An 18,719-nucleotide genomic window follows, 5' to 3' on the forward strand; every position below is an offset into this window, starting at 1 on the left:
GCGTGAGCACAGGGGAGCCGCAGCGCATGCGCGGCATCCCAGCTGCAATAGCGAACTTTGGTCGCTGGGCAGCAGCGGCGAGCGCTGTGACGGATGCCACCGCGCATGTGAAACGGCGGACCCCAGTGCGAACGTGTGCTGTGCCGGCACCGCAGTTCCACACTTCGTGCGCCGAGCACCCGCCGGCAGCGCGCACGTGGGACGGCCGCGGCATTTCCCTACGGGGAGGCAGCAACGATCGCGGCGGCAACACCCCGCAGGCACCGCAGCATCGCGTTGCTTTTACCGGCGCACGGCAGCAGTGAGCGCCTGACAGTGCACCATTGCGCATGCGCGGTTCCCGAGCGGCAGTCCTGCGCTCCGGCCTGCGGGCGGCAGCAGCGAGCGAAGGGCCACGCCCCCGTGCGCGCGCACGGCGCCTCAGCGGCCGGATTGACTCCTGATCGCCGGGCGGCGGCGGCACCTTCGCTCTCCTTTTGTGAGCGCGGAGTAGAGGCTTCCGGGGCTACTCAGCCAGGGCCCGGTGGCTCGTCAGAGTCTTGGGGCAGGATTTCGGGTAGCCGAGCGCCACGGGACCACTACGGAGCCATATCAAATGGCAGGGGGAACCCCAGTGCAGTGCGAGGCTGGTGGAAGGCTACGCTGGCAGCAGGAGCATCTCTGAAGGCCTTGCCCTTTACCCTAGATGACTCCTAAGGCATTCCATATGGGTCCCTTAGGGTGGTACCTGGCCTCACGGAGGGCTCTGGGGAGGTCCACACCTCCATCCTAGCCCCTGCTGTTTCCTGGCACCACAGCCATCCCCCCGGGTAAGAGAAAGGCCAGGACTTAGGCACGGAGGAGGCAGGAGCCCTCTGGAGTCACACCGGTTTCCCTCGTGCAGCCTAACCCTGCTCGGTGATGGCAGCGCCTGCTGCTACAACGCTGTGCCCCGGGTTCAGCTGTGTGGCTGGGGGCCACTGCTTGCAGTCAGGATTTCACACGACAGCCAGGGGGACAAACTACTTTTTACTTAGATGTGAGACAAGTAAAGACAAACTTTACCAGAAAAGAACAAAGACATAGCTTGTACGTGTAGCTACTCCCATGGTAAATACAGCGGTGTAATGGAGAAAGCAAAGATAAATCACTGGTAAATTAAAAAATACATATAATTAATTCTGAGATTGGATCTTGTAATAGAGCTTTTCCTTTAAAAATAAAACTTCCACCCTTCCATACTGTTGCTCAGCTAAAATGAGTAGAATCTTTCCCAGTTTTAAGATTATATTCAAAGAACGGAGTTGGGCTTCTTGCAATTTTTGCCAAAAACTAATGTTTTCAATAGGTGTAGGGAACAAGGGAATTACTATAAATCACGTAGTAAGGATGTTTTCCCCCTGGGTACTACACAGGACTCTTAACATCTCATTACTTTGTCTCTGAATCCCAAGTGGGTTACAGTTGAAATTTATTTGACAGACATTGAAAAGTATTAAAATTATTAATTAAAAAATATAATTAAAGAAAAAGGTGTGTGTGGGGCTGTGTGTGATCAATCCCTGTGGTTTATGAGCTCGCAGAGTACAGCTGCATTTTCTAATCAATTTTATAATGTTCTACCATTATTCTCATTATCCCCAAATCAAAGGAATTATTTTTAAGTCCTTCTGCAATGTAGCAAATTCAGAGACAGAAAAACAAAACAAAACAAAACGAAAGCAGGAAAAAAAGCACACACAAAAAAATGAAGGCAAGACCATTACCCCATTTCAGACCTCTTCGTCATACTTCAGCAGAAATCCAGTTCTGAGGTATCCCTGTTTCAGATGATCTGGATCATAAAGATCTTTCTCGGGTTTGGTAAGTAATTTTTGGTACGGGCTTGGACTGCCTATGCACCAACATTAAAATATGTATAAATACCATCTAGAGACCAGCAGGCTGAAATAAATACTTGCTTCCGAGAAGACTGCAGAAAAGTTATCCTCAGGGATGTAGCCATTTCGAATACTAGAAGTGTCTTTCATGATAAAAAAAGATCTAATCTGAAATAACTGGCTTGGTATAGATGAGAGATAAAGCAGTTCAATTAAACTCAGTAATCTGAATGAACAACAGAAGTGACCTATGAATAACTTGAAAATTTCAATTAAGAGATATGTGCCTTTTTTAAAAACAGAAAAAAATGGGGGTAGAGCTGGAGCAACTGATGATTTTAAAGCTCAGAGGTTTTTTTTTTTTAAAGTCTCTGCATTTTTATTGGACATAGCAGAACAGTCAGCACCACCACCATGGTGGGAAAAGAGCCTCAAAGTAGTAAAAGAAATGGGATCTTGAGTATAGCTAAAAAAAATTTTTCTTCTTAAAACATAACCCGTTTAAGATAGTCTTCCTCCTTTGACAAGTTTGCAGGTAGAGCCTAACATTTATTGCATCAGATACAGATATATAGAACATTGCTCTAAACTTGATAAAAAGTTATCTTTACATTTCAAATGCTTTGCAAGCAATGTTAAAAGTTTCAAGACAATTTTTAAGTTTCCCTCCCCTTCTCCAAAAGGCTTATTTTCATCCGTAAGCACTAGTAAATACATTCCACAGTCCCTCTATTTAAGGGGCCATCTGTAATTTGTTACAGTGTGATAAACAGAAACAAATCAAGAAAAATTAGACTAAAGCTGTTCTGCGTGGCTACAGTACACAATCACAAACAGTTCAGCAACCATTTATGACACTTACTGGTTCCCCAGACTGTAGTAGCTCTACCTTGGGAACTGGCCACTGGTACCACCACCGCAAGCTCACAAACAAATGGGTAACCTGGACCTTGACCATTTTTCATTTCTGTTCATTTTTCATTACCGTTACAGAACAATTGGAGTACAAATACAATCTGCAACCCTTTTTTGCTTTCAGAAAGAGGCAAACCAACCGCTGTACAGTGCCAGCTTTCTCTTTGCACAGGCAACCAGAATTAAAGCCTCAAGAAGCACACAATTAGGCAAATAAAGCATCCATACGCCCTATATATACTCTAACATTAGTTTAATCCCCAGTGCCATGTAAAAATACATTCTAAAATAACTGCTTTTCAGGGGACCTTCAAAGTTGAAGATAAAGATCATAAATAAACAATGAACCAACTCCCTGCAGACTCAATCAGGGTTGTCAGTTCACAAGAGGTTCTTATTCCTCCTCCATGATACATTTGATATATTTTAGCACAGCATGGGCATATACTGATACATAGCTACGTCATTAGAAGTTGTATGTGCAAGTTTCTATTCATGTCCCCTTTCACAGACTTGCTGGCAAAGGTCGGTTACTTCCCATAAAATTTCTTATTCAGAAGAAAGATCAGAAGGTTGACATTCACTTTTGCTCTGTCGAACAACTTCATGACCGCAACGCCTTCATACTGCAGCTGCAAAAGATCCTGCCAAAGAGAATACCTTTGTGAGCGAGGAAACCTCAGAAGCCTATGGAGAATATACAAGACCCTGTGGTACAGTAGGTTTTTGAGGAATATTTATCACAAACTATATGGCATACGATAGAAAAACAAGAGACTCGTTAAAGATCCATGCGTACTGCATGAAAAATAAAGTTGTGCTAAGACATTTAAGAACTTAACTTTCTAATCTGTGTTTATTAGAAGAAAAATTATGAAAGAGAGCAGAAATAGAAGACCATCCTAAGAAAGTCAAATTTCAGATCTAGCCATCTCCAGACTTTTCATTTGTACGGTAGCCATAAAAGTTGTTGTAACATTTAGAAAGGGCCTCCTATGGACCTAGTTATATTATGTACCCATCAAACATTGTAACGTTCCACAGGATCGCTTTCTAAAAATCTTAGTTGCCACAGGTCTCAGTGAGGTGGTTTAGAGCACTGCAATCTAGGGCAGAAAAGGAAATGTCAGCTCTGCTAGGATTCAGTCTCTCAGACGTTAACATAGGCAGTATATCTAGTTACACTTTGCTGTTGTCAGCAATTCACCCGACAGAGCAATGCGACTCCCTGCACCGATTTATCTCAGCAATGCGTTTCTTTCAGCAAGCCCACTTTTAAGCGATATGTATTTAAGAAAGCCTTAAGGGAAACACCGTGTGCGTTCCAAAAATCCAAATCTAGCTCCTGCAGCTGTCCAGCTTGAGTGATACTGAAGTAAACGATCATAAAGCTCTTTCTGTAAAAATTTTGGCAATGACAATGCAAGTCCTTTTAATTAATGCCACTGTTAATGCTATAGTTGGGTGACCAACAGCAGTCCCCTCGTTGCTCTCCTCTCAGAATGCTTGCTTTTTCTGCAAAGCAGTGCTTCAAAGGCATAGTGGTGTAGCAACACGTGTGCCCGAGCAGCAAGTGACCTTGGGCAGCCCCACGAACCAAGAAGTTTGTGACCAGCTCTGACGGATTAGGACCGGAATGAACTGTGGGACACCCTCAGAGCACACAAACAGCATGCCCAAGGCAGCTGTTCCTTCCCGCAGCCAGTTAGGTGGCACAGACTTATCGCAATGTGAGGTGCTCTTGCACACAATCTGTTTCGAGACCCCAGAGGCATCCACAAGTAACAAACCTAATGACGCCCAAGTTGGGGTGGGGGGGGGGGGGGTGGGCAGGGACAAAAGCGGAAGAAGGGGACAGAAACACCAGGCACAACAGTACTGTCGTGGGAGGAAGAACGGGGAACTGTTTGTGAAAAGGTCATTCAGGATGCTTGTTCTGGTAGCCTGGCCTAAGTAAAGGTTGAGGACGGCTAAAGAAACTGGTAGGTGTAGAGTGACAGGAAGATCACCTATACAGCTGAAGCCACCACACCCAAGCCCAGCTAACTGCTGCCAGATTCCCGATCTCTCTGCTGTAGCAGAAGTTGTTGAAAATGCATGCGTTCATTTTGTGTGTGTACATCCAAGTGTAACTAAGAACACTGACACCAGGCTTTCATTAGTAAAGAAACAAAAGTAGTCCAAATCCCCCATTTGCATTGCACCTGTTTTGCCTGCAACAAATGGGTTGGTTTTGGGAGCATTTTTCAGACTGCTCAGGCAGAAAACATGTCATCGTTATTCTGATGAAGAGGCTAACAAGTGGAACTTACATGCCACTATTAAATAGGACAGTTCTTACCTGATAATGTAACATAAAGGTTTCCATCTGCACCCCCATGAATTTTGCTTTCACCTCAAAATCTCCTACTTCTTCTGTTGGACCAATTTCAAATATCACGTTTTTAAACCTATGCAATTAGAGAAATGAAAAACCACAGATCACTACCAAATGTGCAAATCCTACTGAAACGGGGAGAGAATATACGAGATGAAATCTGAAGATAAATTTCTAAGAATTACATTCTTAACTCTTTATTCTATATCCCCATTTGGAATGAGACCATAAAAGCTGACCAGAATCAATACAACAATGAACGGAAGTCTAACAGATTATACATCCAGCAGATCATGCCTTCACACGAGCACAGTAGGAAATACGGCAATTTAGCCTGTGCAGTCTAAACAGTCTACTTCTGCGCTGCACAGCCGCACCTATTTTAGTGCACAAAGTACGAAACTGGAATCAGGGTTGAAAAAAAATTCTATTAACAGGCAGCTTCTCTATATTCCACAGAAGCTACACCAAGTTCTCAAGGTTAGCAAACTGCAGCTGGACAAACTCAAGCTAGCATTAAGTTGATTTTTCGACTGTGAGAACTAGTAACCATAGTAGCAAGTCACCTGTGGAGGCACCCTTCTGTGACTGTGGGGGTGACAGGGAAGGGGCGGGTGGGAAGAGGATGTCACGTTTAAATCCTGTTACCCTTCTCAATCGAAGACCTGCTTCGCTTCAGCCAGAAAAAGAGAGAACTGAAGTGATCACTATAGGCGAGGTTTCTCGGCCCTAGAGATGCCAGCCTAGATCGCCAAAACAATTTCTTCAGTTTTAATAGCTACATCATCTACCAATAATGCTATATTCCAAGAACAAAACCGCACGACAATCTGTCATTATCTCAAACAAACCTCAGAGCTTCTGTTCCTCAATTACCAGCACCTAGACTAGTTCAAAGAAAGAGACCAGAACTCAACATACCTGTTTTCCTCCAAGGTTATTTAGCTCTAAAGAGTTTTAAAAAGATACTCACTGGTTACTTTGCAGGTCCTCAATCTCTAAAAGCACTCCCTTCTCATGAAGTCGAGCTGCTGTGTATTTTAGAGAAATCTTTTTACTGTTTTTGCCTTTCATCTCCTGAGGCTTCTTAGAGACTCTAAAAAAAAAAAAAAAAAAAAAACCACACAAAAAACCACAACAACATACACGTGCAAACAAACAAGATGATCGGTCAAACGAGTAAAGAGATTTCAGACAGCACACATTTAATCCTATTTATATGAGGGGACAGAACCAGTATAGCTAATCAACTATGACTAATGCAGCTGATAGATGATGTATTTCTACTAGTGAGTTTATCTACTAAGCACTTGTAGCTCAGATCAAAGCTTTGATTTTCTACTATTTACCAACAACTTTTATGCTACAGGAGAAGAAAAACAAAAAAACCAAACCAAACGAACAAACTGACCAACCATCCCCCCAAAACATAACCACATGGTACTTCACAGAAAGCAGTACCATCTATCGTTAGGCAAAAGGGGATCTGGTGACAGCTGACATCGAGAAGGCTGAGATCACTCAACAATTTTCTTGCCTCAGTTTTCACTGGCAGTTGTTCTTCCCACATCTTACTGGGGAGAAAGATGCTTTTTTTTAGTTTTTCGAGGAAAATCTGAATTGTCTTGCACTACTACAACTGACACCATTCGGGATAGAAAAAGAGGTCAATTAATGATTGATGCTTTCCTTGTAGATAACTACGTTATTTTCATTCTCTGCTCCCAGAAGGGATGACAGGACAGAATGAGCAGCATGTGCGTTATCTGGGCAACCTGCTTCATTCTCACTGGATTCTCTAAACTCTCCCAGAGGGACCGAAATTCTTTCAAGTATGTCTTTTTGACCCCATTCAGGACACTGCCCTCTCCCCATATTTTCCCATTACTTCTGAGACCCTTTCCCTAGAACTACTGCTGTGGTAAAGGGCTTGGCTGAGGACCTTTGAGCAGATGGCATGATGATTCTTCTTAGGAACAGCCTACACGTGCCTTCTCTAAGAAGCACTTCTAGGGCCACAGCGCGGTTCCAAGATACTTACTTGCCCTTGCTGGCCAGGTTATCCAAGCAGGTTTTGATGTAGCTTTTGTAATAATCCACTTGCTCCCCATAAAAAGTAGCTTTGGAGTTCAAGGCGCTGTACGTCTGCTGCAGCTTCACCAGCTCTGCCTTTCTTCTCTGACGGTATCTACGCTGATTTCGGATATCCTAAGTCACAGAGAAAGACAGGCAGAGACTTAACAGTCACTTGAGCTCTCCAGCTGCTCATGCCCAGAGCACAAAGTATTTGAAACACACCATTTGATTTTGCTTAGTCTTGCTTCATGCTACAAGCCAGAGCCCTCAGTTGCACTCGCCCCAGTTTAAGTGTAACCACTTCTTCTCTGTTTTGACGATTTTTGGAACTAACCAACCAACCCTACACGGCAGTTCATCTGAACCTTTTGTTGCTTTTTCAAACTTCCATGCTGTCCTAGTTGAAATGACTAGAGCAGGCACGGACAGTATGCGATCTAAAGGAAGGGCAGCAATTTTTGCCACCACCGGGTAGGAAAGGTATCTTACAAATCAAGCACTGAAACCATGGCAGCGCAGAGACTTCCTTACTTTTTGTTCTTGGTCGGCCATCTTTAAGCATACGTTACCTTAATACCTGAACAAAAAATATATTGAGTTCAAGTCGACTTCTATTTTAATGTTTATACATATAAACAACAGTACGATTAATTATAATCAGATCCCTAAAGGCAATTACTTATTCGCTTTACATACATAACATTTCCCAGATAGTTTTCTGGTAAGCACGTAATATAAAATACACTGTCACTGTAGCAACGTGCAACAGTAGCAGATCACTTTTGCAAGTTTTTCTCAAATCCCCCCTTTATTGTTTGGGTGTTCCTGAACAGGTACCTTTAAATAAAAATAAAAGTTAGGATGTCTTTAAGTTATGGATAAAACCTCCCCTTGTGAGTAAGTTTGTAAAGGTGCTACTTAAATTAGTGAAAGGGAGCAGGTTAAAAATAAAGGTCACACATCAGGACTTCCCTTCCAAGCTATAATGCTTTCCCTTAAAGTACCTGAGATTCTGGCAACCCAGTAACTTGAGAAAACACAAACATCCTACAAAATAAAGGACTTCCCAAACGCCAAGAGGTGAAAATGCTGTGGCAAAAGGTAGGCTTAATGTCCGTAAACTAGCTACTACTCCTGAGAGCTCCTGCCAGTTTCACAAGGCTGCAAACTCTGGTAAAACTCCACTATGATTACTAGGAACCCCCCCGATTGGCATACCTTCGCGATATCGTTGATTAGTTCCTGGTATTTATTTTTTGCATTCACTGTCCCCAGTTCTGTCAACCTCTTCAGGCCTGTCTTGATTTTATCTTTTTTTTCTTGAATATTTAAGTTGCCGTCCTCCTTTACAGACACAGATTTTTTCATCTTATCGGGAGTTTTAGCATCACGAATGGCCCGTTTCTGCATTGCTCTTTGATGTTCCGCTTCCTAGAAGAAAATAAAAATTAAAATTGATCTGCTTATGAACTTGTAAAGTGACAAAAAAACAGAAACGGATTGCCTGACCTCCAGCTTAACATAGGATAAATAGTTCCGCTCGGTCATTCCCATACTGATGCCAATGAATCCACGTTTGGTGAACACATTCCATGTATGGGAATGAGCAGATGCCTACTTGCCATTTAAAATGTTCTAGATAGTTTCTAGCAACTACGAGAGGAGTGAGATTCACACATACAATTTATTGGCATTATTCTCCCCCTCCTCATTGTTGTTACACACTGCTCCAACATCAGCGGAGACAGCTTCCCTACAATATATCAATGCAGATTCCCACGTATACCCACATAGATCCTAATTTCCTAGTCTAAAAAGAATGCCGGTAAGCAACTTCATACTTGCTCTGAGGTAGCTGGAGTTTCCAAGATTTCAGTCAGCGTCTCCCCTGGTTGGAAGCGGATTACATCAACAATTAAACGTTTTGTGCTGCAAAGAAACCAAGGAGAGTAAGAGAAAAACCTTTAAGCTGAAAGACCTTCAAGACTGTTCTATTCTGCAATGATACCAACGTTACTGATTTACCTAAAGTCAGATTATCACTGGATGCACACTTAGGGAGTCATCGGCTAGACCAGACTAGAACCCTGAGAAGCACTTTACTTATTTGGCAGTGTGTCATCAGAAACTGGTTCCCTGAAAGGGTCACCAATGTAGTACATATGATTTGGTCCCCGGTACCCCCTCAAACAGCAAGGACATTATAGCATATACTCCAAGGCAGCCCCAGCACTGCCATACAGACCACAGAGGCTGCAATTCCATGGTGAGAAGTAGAGCAGGTAGCACCAACGGTGAATTTGTGCAGCCAGAAAAAGTTGGTAATATTATCCATCCGTAAGTGCACTTCATTGCTTTGTAACAGGAATAAAAACACTCCACAGGACTATTTTCTTATGTGTATGGCAACCGAGACAAAGCAGATCCCTGAGTCCAATTTGGTGATAGACGGGGTTGTTCCTCGATCTCAACCGTGATCTAAATCGCAGCCGGTGCCCACTCTGAGGCAATTCTGTCCTTGAGCCACACAACGAACAGCACCTTCAACACTTCACGCTGAGGCTAAAATTACTTTGGGCATCACAAAAAGCACACCATATGTATCATCCTCCTCATCATCATCCACAGCTTAGACGACTGCCGGCACATCTAGTAGATTTTCATTTTTTAAACCAATGTCGCTTTCTTCTGTCAGATATCTTTAGAGAAGCCCAGTTCATTTAAAGTAATTTTTGGAGACAAGACTTTCTTCTGGGAGATCACTGGTCTGTTTAGGCCAAGTGTAAGCTGACCCTAAGAATTCTCCGTTAAACTATCCAGCACCTGAGCAGGAATGCATCAGAGTGGGTAAACGTGCATCTGAGCATCCGGTAGCTGCTGTATACCTCTCAGCAACAGGGGTTTGATTAAAACTGCCCCAAGAATCAGTATTAGTACTAAGTCCTCCAGAATAAAGAGTCCAGTGATAATGAAATCCCCGACAGTCCATTGCTGCCTGTTCATTAGGGTAACACCTCTATTTCCCAAAAAAGGTTACTAGTCTTCATCTATTAAGAGTCAGGTTTGGGGGACAGCGAGTGCAGAGAGAAGGGGACGCTATCATAAATCAAAAGAGGAGAGCAGCAACAGCAAAAATATCCTAAGGAGGTATTTCCCACAAGTAGGGGAAAACTACAGGGTGAGTATTGTAAGTTACCACTGTCTCTTGCTTTGCTAACAGGATACAGACATAATCCGCTCAGAGGCTGTGTAAAGAAACTAATTGTGCAGGAGCTAGCAAATTTAGCAACAGAGCGTTATTCACATATACTAGACATTATGCTACCCTTAAAATTTCCGTATGTCACATGTATTCTATTGAAAACATTTGCAAAGGCCATTATGTAGGCAAGACAAATATTCACAGAATCACAGAACGCTTTGGGTTGGAAGGGATCTTACAAGATCACCCGGTTCCAACCCCCCCACCATGGGCAGGGACACCTTCCACTAGACCAGGTTGCTCCCAGCCCCGTCCAACCTGACCTTGAATACTTCCAGGGCAGGGGGAGACACAGCTTCTCTGGGCAGCCTGGTCCAGCGCCTCATCACCTACACAGTAAACAATTTCTTCCTTATATCTAATCTGAATCTGCCCACTTTCAGTTTAAAACTGTTAGCCCTCATCCTATCCCCCCAGCTTTCCTGTAGCCCCCTTTAAATACTGGAAGGCTGCTATAAGGTCTCTCTGGAGCCTTCTCTTCTCTGGGTTGAACAACCCCAGCTCTCTCAGCCCGTCCTCAGAGCGGAGGTGCTCCAGCCCCCAGATTGTCATTGTGTCCTCCTCTGGAGCCGCTAAAGAAGGTCCATGTCCTTCTTCTATTGGAGGCCCCAGAGCTGGACACAGCACTTGTAGGGGGGGGTCTCACCAGAGCGGAGCAGAGGGGGAGAATCCCCTTCCTCGACCTGCTGGCCACACTTCTCGATGCAGCCCACACACTGATGGCTGACGGTCAGTTTTCCATCCACTAACACCCTCGAGTCCTTCTCTGCAGGGCTGCTCTCCGTCCACTCCTCGCCCAGCTAGTATTTGTGCTTGGGATTGCCTTGACTCACGTGCAGGACATTGCACTCGGCCTTGCTGAACTTCATGAGGTTTGCACGGGCCCCCCGCTCCAGACTATCCCAGGTCCCTCTGGATGGCATTCCTTCCCTCCAGCACGTCGACTGTACCACACAGCTCGGTGTTGGCAAACTTGCTGAGGGTGCAATTACTGATTAATCTAAATTCTACATTAATAGACTTCGGAGTTGAAACTCAATCGTGATGAATACTACGGATTATTTAAGAGGATATTTACAAATTATTCACATGTAGGCAAATCCAACTGCTGCTGTCACGCTCACATCTAGAAAGTTTTTTTTTCTGGTAGTTTTCTCCCCGAGAACCATCCAAGACAGACTTTTAAAGAATAACAAATTCAACAGTGACAAAGAACTAACAGAAACAAATTTAACAGCTGCAGCATTGAAAGGACACGGCTACAATATCAGTGCATTTGGATTAATACTCCCACCTTGGTTTAAATTACACTTCAATTCTCTTATTTTCACATGCAGATTAACTGTAAAAATTCAGGTTCCTCGCTCTCTTGAGAAACATACCGGGTAGTTACCACTCACTTACTTCAACAGAATTGTCCTCGCATCCATCTCTGCATTCTCATCACCAGGAACGTCAAATTTATTAGTGAGTGTGAGAGAAACCTCAGTCTTTGCTAGCATTTCCCTGTTGGGGTCATTAATATTGCCAGACCCTTCCCCTGCCAAGCAGAAAGAGTTTATGCATTAAATTGTATTCTTTATGTTCCTGACTGCTGGAGCTTTGTAATTTTTCCCTATGCAACAGACCACAGAAAAACGACACTGTTTCCTATACTGTCAAAAGGACACTTCAAAAGCCACAGTTTTTAAAAACATCATCTTGAATATATTACAGATTTTTTCTTCACAGAACTGAGAGAAGGCACTGGCCAGAAAGGCACTACAAAATCACTAGGTTGTATGCCTTAAAGATGCATGTGTGCTCCACGCTGTGTCTCAGCATCTTACTCTCTACTCAGAAGAGTAGCCGACCTGCCAAAAATACTTCATAAATAAAAATATGACCATGTCTTTATGTCCGCACCCTCATGAGAATGGATTTTCCAAGCTAAGAGCGAAGCCCTTATTAGCAACTGATCTTATAATCTTCGCTTAAACCAAGCCATTTGTCAAAAGGAATTCTTGCTTGTGTCTGAACTTTCATCAGAACAGCTGTTAGGACGCTTCCCCTCCTGCCTCCCTTTTTTAAAGGGCAGCAGAAAGATTAAACTTTGACATATTAACCACATTGATACAACGCACGCAGGACAAATGAAATGGGGAAGGAGAGTAAGTTCTAGTTAAACTCAAGCTCTAGGTTCACTCAGATAATACTTTTTATGTTCTGGTCTTTGTCAGTGCTCGGAAGAACATGTGCCACCAATCATTCCTTTAAAAGGTTCCAACCTTTCTCATCAAGTGACTTCAAAATAAGCATTTTGCTGTCAAAACATCATCTCCAAAAACTGTGTGCATCTGTCCCCTCCACCCCCCAGACTTCACGCTTCAAATAACGGCAACATAAAAACCAAGGAAGGAGGGAGGCTTGCTCAACTTTCCAGTGTTTCTTACGTCCTGCTCAGGTTAGAAACTTTCACAGGCTAGTAAAGACAGTTCCTTCCCTCCCCAGCCAGAATAAAAGAGGATAAAATTCTTAACATATAGAAGAAACTCTACAGGAGGGAAAATAGTTACTTGTCCGTATGCCAAAAGATCCTTATAGGGATACACACATAATTTAATACACTCATCACCGCAGTCCGAAAGGAATGAGTACAGATCTCCAGAACAGAGGACAGACCTTTGCAAACAAGCTGGAACAGACACGCACAGAGAAATGTCTCCAACACAATAGCCTTCTAGAAACTTATGAAGCAGGGGTGAGGTGAGGGTGGTGGGGAGGAGAGAAGGAACCCTTCTTTTTTTCAGGGTAACAAATTCTGCAGTCAGAGAGAATACACCGGGACAAATCTGTTGCTGCTTTTTAGAGTACGTCTTCCCAAACAACCTGTGATGATTCCTTAGATAGTTTCTTTACTGCACTTCAAATCATTTAAGGTAATATCACATATTTCTTAAGTACAATAAACTAGATCACCTATTAAGGACTCAATCGTCGGAACCTCTCCAAGATCATCCAACAGTTCATGAATCGGATCATTGTGCTCAGGAGCAATTGCATCTTGATGGTCTAGGAGCAACTAGGTGAACATGAAAAAACACTTATGCTGTTAATCATACATCCTTTTCTAGACAGTAAAATAACATTACTTTGAGCTGGTATCTTTTAGAAAAAGATCTTATTTCACTGAACTCCACAGCAGCAATATCAACATTCAAAGCTGTGCCATTATCACATATTCAAATACTTTCAAAAGAATCTTTGAGAAGCCACAAGCAAGTTACTTAATTCTTAAATAGTTCATAAGCCAACAAGCTCTTGCACACTACAAAAGACAACTTTCAGCCTTGTATTTGGTATCTTTACATTTCAGCCAGAAGCAGCATTTTCTTTGTAAGCGCTGCTTGTAAGGAGCAACCGTGACCAATGTATACTTACGGTGTGTGTATTGATGATTTCACCAATAGAAATATAAATAACTGGTTTAGTGAGAGTCACCAAGTCAGAATATTCATCAATATTAAATTTATCCTGCAATTCAGGAACTTCACAGGCAGCCTGAAAAAAACGTCTTCAGAAAAAAGGAGGAGAAAAGAAGAATCAGTATGACTCAGTCACATGATGCATCGAGAGCATTAACTCCCTGTGACATCCCAAGTGCAGCCTCTCCTCTTTAAGCTATGGTACAGTACGGCATACAGTTTGTCACCTTTAGCTTAACACAGCAGAAGTAACCTAGTGAATTCAATTATTGATATTGGCCACTGGCTCATTTTCAGCATTCGCAGGTCTGGTCTATGGCTCCAGTGACCTTGTTAACATATCCTCCCGCCTTCACTGCAGTAACACCTCTTGCTCCCAGCAACCTCTGGCTTTCCTTCTTCCAAAACACGAGAGGTATAAGATGAGTCGAACAAAAGCTTACTTCAACAATATGAACAGCTAAATGCCAACTTGCTTTATTCCTGCGCACCACCGGGTTTTCCTGTGGAGCCATGGATCGTATGGGACAGAAGAATATTGTTGTTGCCCACGTCCAAATTATTACAATAGACTTGTCCAAAAGCAATCTTTGTTCTGGAAGCTCCCAAATCAAATTACTTGACTTTTCAATCTCATTAACATACATTGTATCATTCATAAATTCGAGGTACACATTTTATCTGCCATTGTCACTTGCTTAGTACAATCTGGACTGCAATCTCCTATTTTCAACAGACCACATATCTGACAGAGATAGAATTTATCATATTTAAAATTTACTTTTATCCCTTTTTACTTGCAATGTACCAATGTACTTTTACTCGCAATGTTACTCTGCTAAACTTCTCAATTAGCTAAGGTCTTCTACCTGAATTTCTGGTGTGACTGAGATAGGTATTCATTAATGATGCTTAGGTGCGCATTGTCTCCCATGAACATCTTATTGGATGCAGCATGCTGCAACATCTTTGCAATGGAACCGAGGTTTCTGCGTTGATCCGTGGTCAGCTGACCTCCAGCTGAAAGATCAATGATGTCAAACGCATCTGGTGCAACAATGGCTGGATTCATGTAGCGATAATAGAGTAAGTTGCCAACGATCTGGGAAAAATTGAGAAGAAATGCATCAAGAAACAATGGTACGGGATCCAACTGAATTTTACTGAAACTGCTCTAACTGTGCTGTGATAAACTATTTTCTTGTAAGCCAGAGGCCTCTTCGAAGATAAAGGTTCTGCTGTGCTACTGTATGCAAGCACATACTATCCCAAAGAATCTACAGTGTAAAATAAAATAAAATAAAATCCTTAAGACGCAATAGGATGGTCATCACAAAGAAGGAAGACTACTAGTCAACGGGACAATACAGCAGCAGATATTCCTACGCATGAAGATTTAAAACATTAACTTATAAAAATGTACAGACAGGAGATACAAGTTACCAACTGACTACTCATATAAGCGGGAGACAATCTATCAGGAGAATTAAACGTAACTGAGTTAGTCTAACAGAGGGCAAAACAATCACGGTTTAGAGGAACCCCGTAATGAAGTTTCAATATGGAACAAAAGCTAATTCTGAGAGAAGCGTGCAGAATTGTCCGCCATCTCCGACAAAGCAAAAATGGTGAGGAAGCATGGCACACCAGGGAGCTAAATTGAGGAAACTACTTTCCATTCCTTCTTCAAAGCCATTTTCTCTTTCAGAATATTTCTTCGATAAGCCAGCAACATTTTCAGGCACATATCCCCCCGTTAGCAGGAGTAAGTAAGAAGCCATTTAATCCAGAGGTAAGAAAATCAGAAGCCCAGAAGACAAATGGCATTTGATGCTTCAAAACCCAATTTACCTAGTCAATTGTGAGCAGCAATAAACTTCAAGGAGCCAAAAATAAAGATGTCACATTATCCATATGCTCACAAATATAATTCTAACCTGTATTTAACATTTTGCCGAAAGTAATTCCAGCAATGAAAAGGAATTAACCCAACATGCTGATGTAAAGCGATAGTTCTCACACCGCATGCTCTAGTATTTTCTGGCGGTTCACAGAAATTTGCAGAGGGCCAGGTCACTGAATCTGGGCTTCGCCTGCTTGCCATGTGACCTAAATGCACGGAAGAGATTGGGGTCTGAATAAACGGCTGACAATAGAGAGAAAAAAGTCTAGCCATTGCTGAACAGCCCCAGAAACTATTAACTGCTTTCAGTGAAGTCATGTTTTTGACAACTGTTTCATGGAAGGCCCTGCTGTACTCTCATAGATTATGCTGTGGGATGACAACAGTCAAAGCAGTTTACTACCAGTAACAAAAAAATAGCCGTGAAAGAAACTGTATTAATAACTTTAAAACTTGCAGGGGGGGAACAGCAGTATATAGGTAGCTTTGGTTGCTACAAAATCTAGTAGTCATTGCACACAACTGCAGTTTTGACTTCAGTGTGGACAGTTACATTGTTTCCACAAGGATTAGTGAAAACCACAGTTTTCCACCTAAATTTAGAGATGGAAGAAATTAATTCACCTGCACAGAAAGAACCGATGTCTCAGAATGGGAAAGCACAGAACTAGAAGAAAGAAGAAAACAGCATTCAGATTGGTAATTATTTTGTGATGAAGCAGAGGCAGAGAAGTTTAAAGAGACATTGTCAAGTACTCCAAGATCCAAACTTTGTTTTATTAACAAAGCACAGCACTCGTGGACAAAAAGGCCTTCACAATTACCAAAAGCCACAAACCCAAAGAAATTTCGTTGAAAACCCCAAAGCTATACTCATCTGAGAGTGCCTACTATTAGAATCCTTCTAGTTCTCCAAACCTACTGAAATGCAAAATACAAAACTGACTAGACATCATGGAAAGAGACTGTCCACATGTTCCTGTCAGAAGAGCCGGCAGTGTTACATATAGGAGAATTAGGATTATCAGACTTTTTAACTTGCCATTGTCTCTTTTAAGAAAGGAGAAGCTGGCTGTGATCATACCAGCAAAACCAAGGTTTACATTCTAGGAGCAAGAGTACCCCAAGTCAAGAAATCTAAAGGACCAAATGCCCAAGATAGTAAAAGCAAAGCAGAAGCAACAGGATTACCCCTGAAACAATGCATTACGTCTTAGGTGACGTATATGAAGCTAACAATCAAAAGCCCAATGTGAAACATTTTCTATCCGTAGAAGTAAATAAGTAAGTCTATATACGTTTACATGCACTCCTCTCCACACACATAGCTGACAAAAGAGAACGAGACGTGCTTGCCACAGCCAATTTGGCTGACAATTACTCACAAAGGTGTTCAGATCCTCACCTTCAGAAGCTCATCCTCGCCAGCATCAGGAAACTTCTCATACAGGGAGTCTTTTAGTACCTTGGCAATGAAACGCATTCCGTAACTTCGAGAGAAAGAAAAGGGCAAGTCAGACTGCTGCAAGCATGAACCCAACAACTTCCCAGGGATAATACTGTGGTACACCAGACTCACGGGATTTTGTCCACTGAACTAACAATGGCAGACAGGAATTTGTCTGTCACTGTCCTCATGTTTCTGATTGAGGCATCCAGGCGCGTCCTCACCTCTTCGTGATTTAGAGCTTGTTCAGGTGTAACATCATATGGCAGTTTGCTATTTGAAAAAGTCAAAAGGAAAGGTGAGTATTCCTCAGGCTAGTACATTTCAAGACTTTCTAGCTTAACAGGGAAACAAGCCTATATTCACTTGGCTGCCAAGATCTGGGCATTGCCTTCAATTAACCTTTTAGGCACTGGAAGAGCTGAAGACTTCTTGCTTTTAACTTCCTCTACTCTCGCTTGCGGTAGCCACTGTGAGAAAAGGCCCAGCTAACTCAATACTGTTTTGTTCTTGTTTGTTGGTTTGTTTTTTTTTTTTACACCATGCATACTAGACAAAAAAAGAGTCACCTGTGACATGCAGTGGTACTTCAGGCTGCAAATAAATTAGTGAAAAAGCAAGCTACACATTTGAACATTAAGATGCTAAAAGCTTGGACACAAGACAGAAGCTAGAACAGCATCCACAAAATTGATATAACATGCTATCGGCAGGAAGCAGTGTCAAATGAGTAGTTAAGTTTTCTCCATCAGCTGAAATTACTGCGTAGTATTTCAGCGAAGACAGACAGATGAAGCAGATAATTCGTAAAAGGGTCTCCTAAACTTCATGTAAAGAGAAGGACCTGAACACACCCCTTCACCTGCATTTTTAACACATCCAGAATTTTGAACCAGGTGTATGGCAAGATATATGACTGCAGATTGCTCTGAATGGGGAAACTCATTCATCTGTACGGCTTTCCCCCCTGCCCTCCCTTTTCTTTTTTTTAAAAAACTACGTTAGAACACCCAAACACAACAGAAACCTCTAGTTCTAATAAGTCACATGCACCGGAAGAAAAAGAAACCAGAACGGCACAAAACCATCTGGCACAGTCCAATTGTCGTCAGTGGGTGATATTAATTAGAAGGATGCTAGGACTAAAAGAACTGCAATGTCATGCTTCTCCTCCAGCAAAAGAAGCTTTGCTGGCTTGCAAACAGTACCTTATCTTGCACAGTCTATATACAAGAACAGAAACTGACATGGAACTGATTCCCAAATACTTTTCCTGACCATGATTTCTTTTAGGTTAGAGGGCATCTCATAGCTAATTAGCAAGTAAACGTAGGCAAACACCGAAGAGCGTTTCTTCTTCCATCTCCTAATGAGATTCCCTTTCGATACCCTCAGCACCATCATCACCAGAACATG

General features: G+C 42.5%; 1 protein-coding gene across 1 annotated transcript in view; it reads right to left on the minus strand.

Moving 5' to 3' along the window:
* Positions 1-989: 989 nt before the first annotated feature.
* Positions 990-18,719, minus strand: part of IQGAP1 (IQ motif containing GTPase activating protein 1) — a 77,956-nt gene continuing 60,226 nt past the window's right edge. The window contains exons 27-38 of the mRNA XM_042804225.1: positions 17,436-17,576; positions 17,262-17,346; positions 14,823-15,055; positions 13,910-14,042; positions 13,448-13,550; positions 11,894-12,029; positions 9,069-9,156; positions 8,446-8,658; positions 7,193-7,359; positions 6,125-6,247; positions 5,116-5,224; positions 990-3,418 (exon numbers count right to left, since the gene is read on the minus strand). Of these exons, the coding sequence (XP_042660159.1) occupies positions 3,305-3,418; positions 5,116-5,224; positions 6,125-6,247; positions 7,193-7,359; positions 8,446-8,658; positions 9,069-9,156; positions 11,894-12,029; positions 13,448-13,550; positions 13,910-14,042; positions 14,823-15,055; positions 17,262-17,346; positions 17,436-17,576 (1,645 nt within the window). The 3' untranslated portion in view covers positions 990-3,304. The remainder of the gene's footprint in view (positions 3,419-5,115; positions 5,225-6,124; positions 6,248-7,192; positions 7,360-8,445; positions 8,659-9,068; positions 9,157-11,893; positions 12,030-13,447; positions 13,551-13,909; positions 14,043-14,822; positions 15,056-17,261; positions 17,347-17,435; positions 17,577-18,719) is intronic.

The sequence above is a fragment of the Tyto alba genome, unplaced genomic scaffold (genome assembly GCF_018691265.1).
Source record: "Tyto alba isolate M040663 unplaced genomic scaffold, T.alba_DEE_v4.0 Super-Scaffold_41, whole genome shotgun sequence".
In the NCBI taxonomy this organism is placed as follows: Eukaryota; Metazoa; Chordata; class Aves; order Strigiformes; family Tytonidae; genus Tyto; species Tyto alba.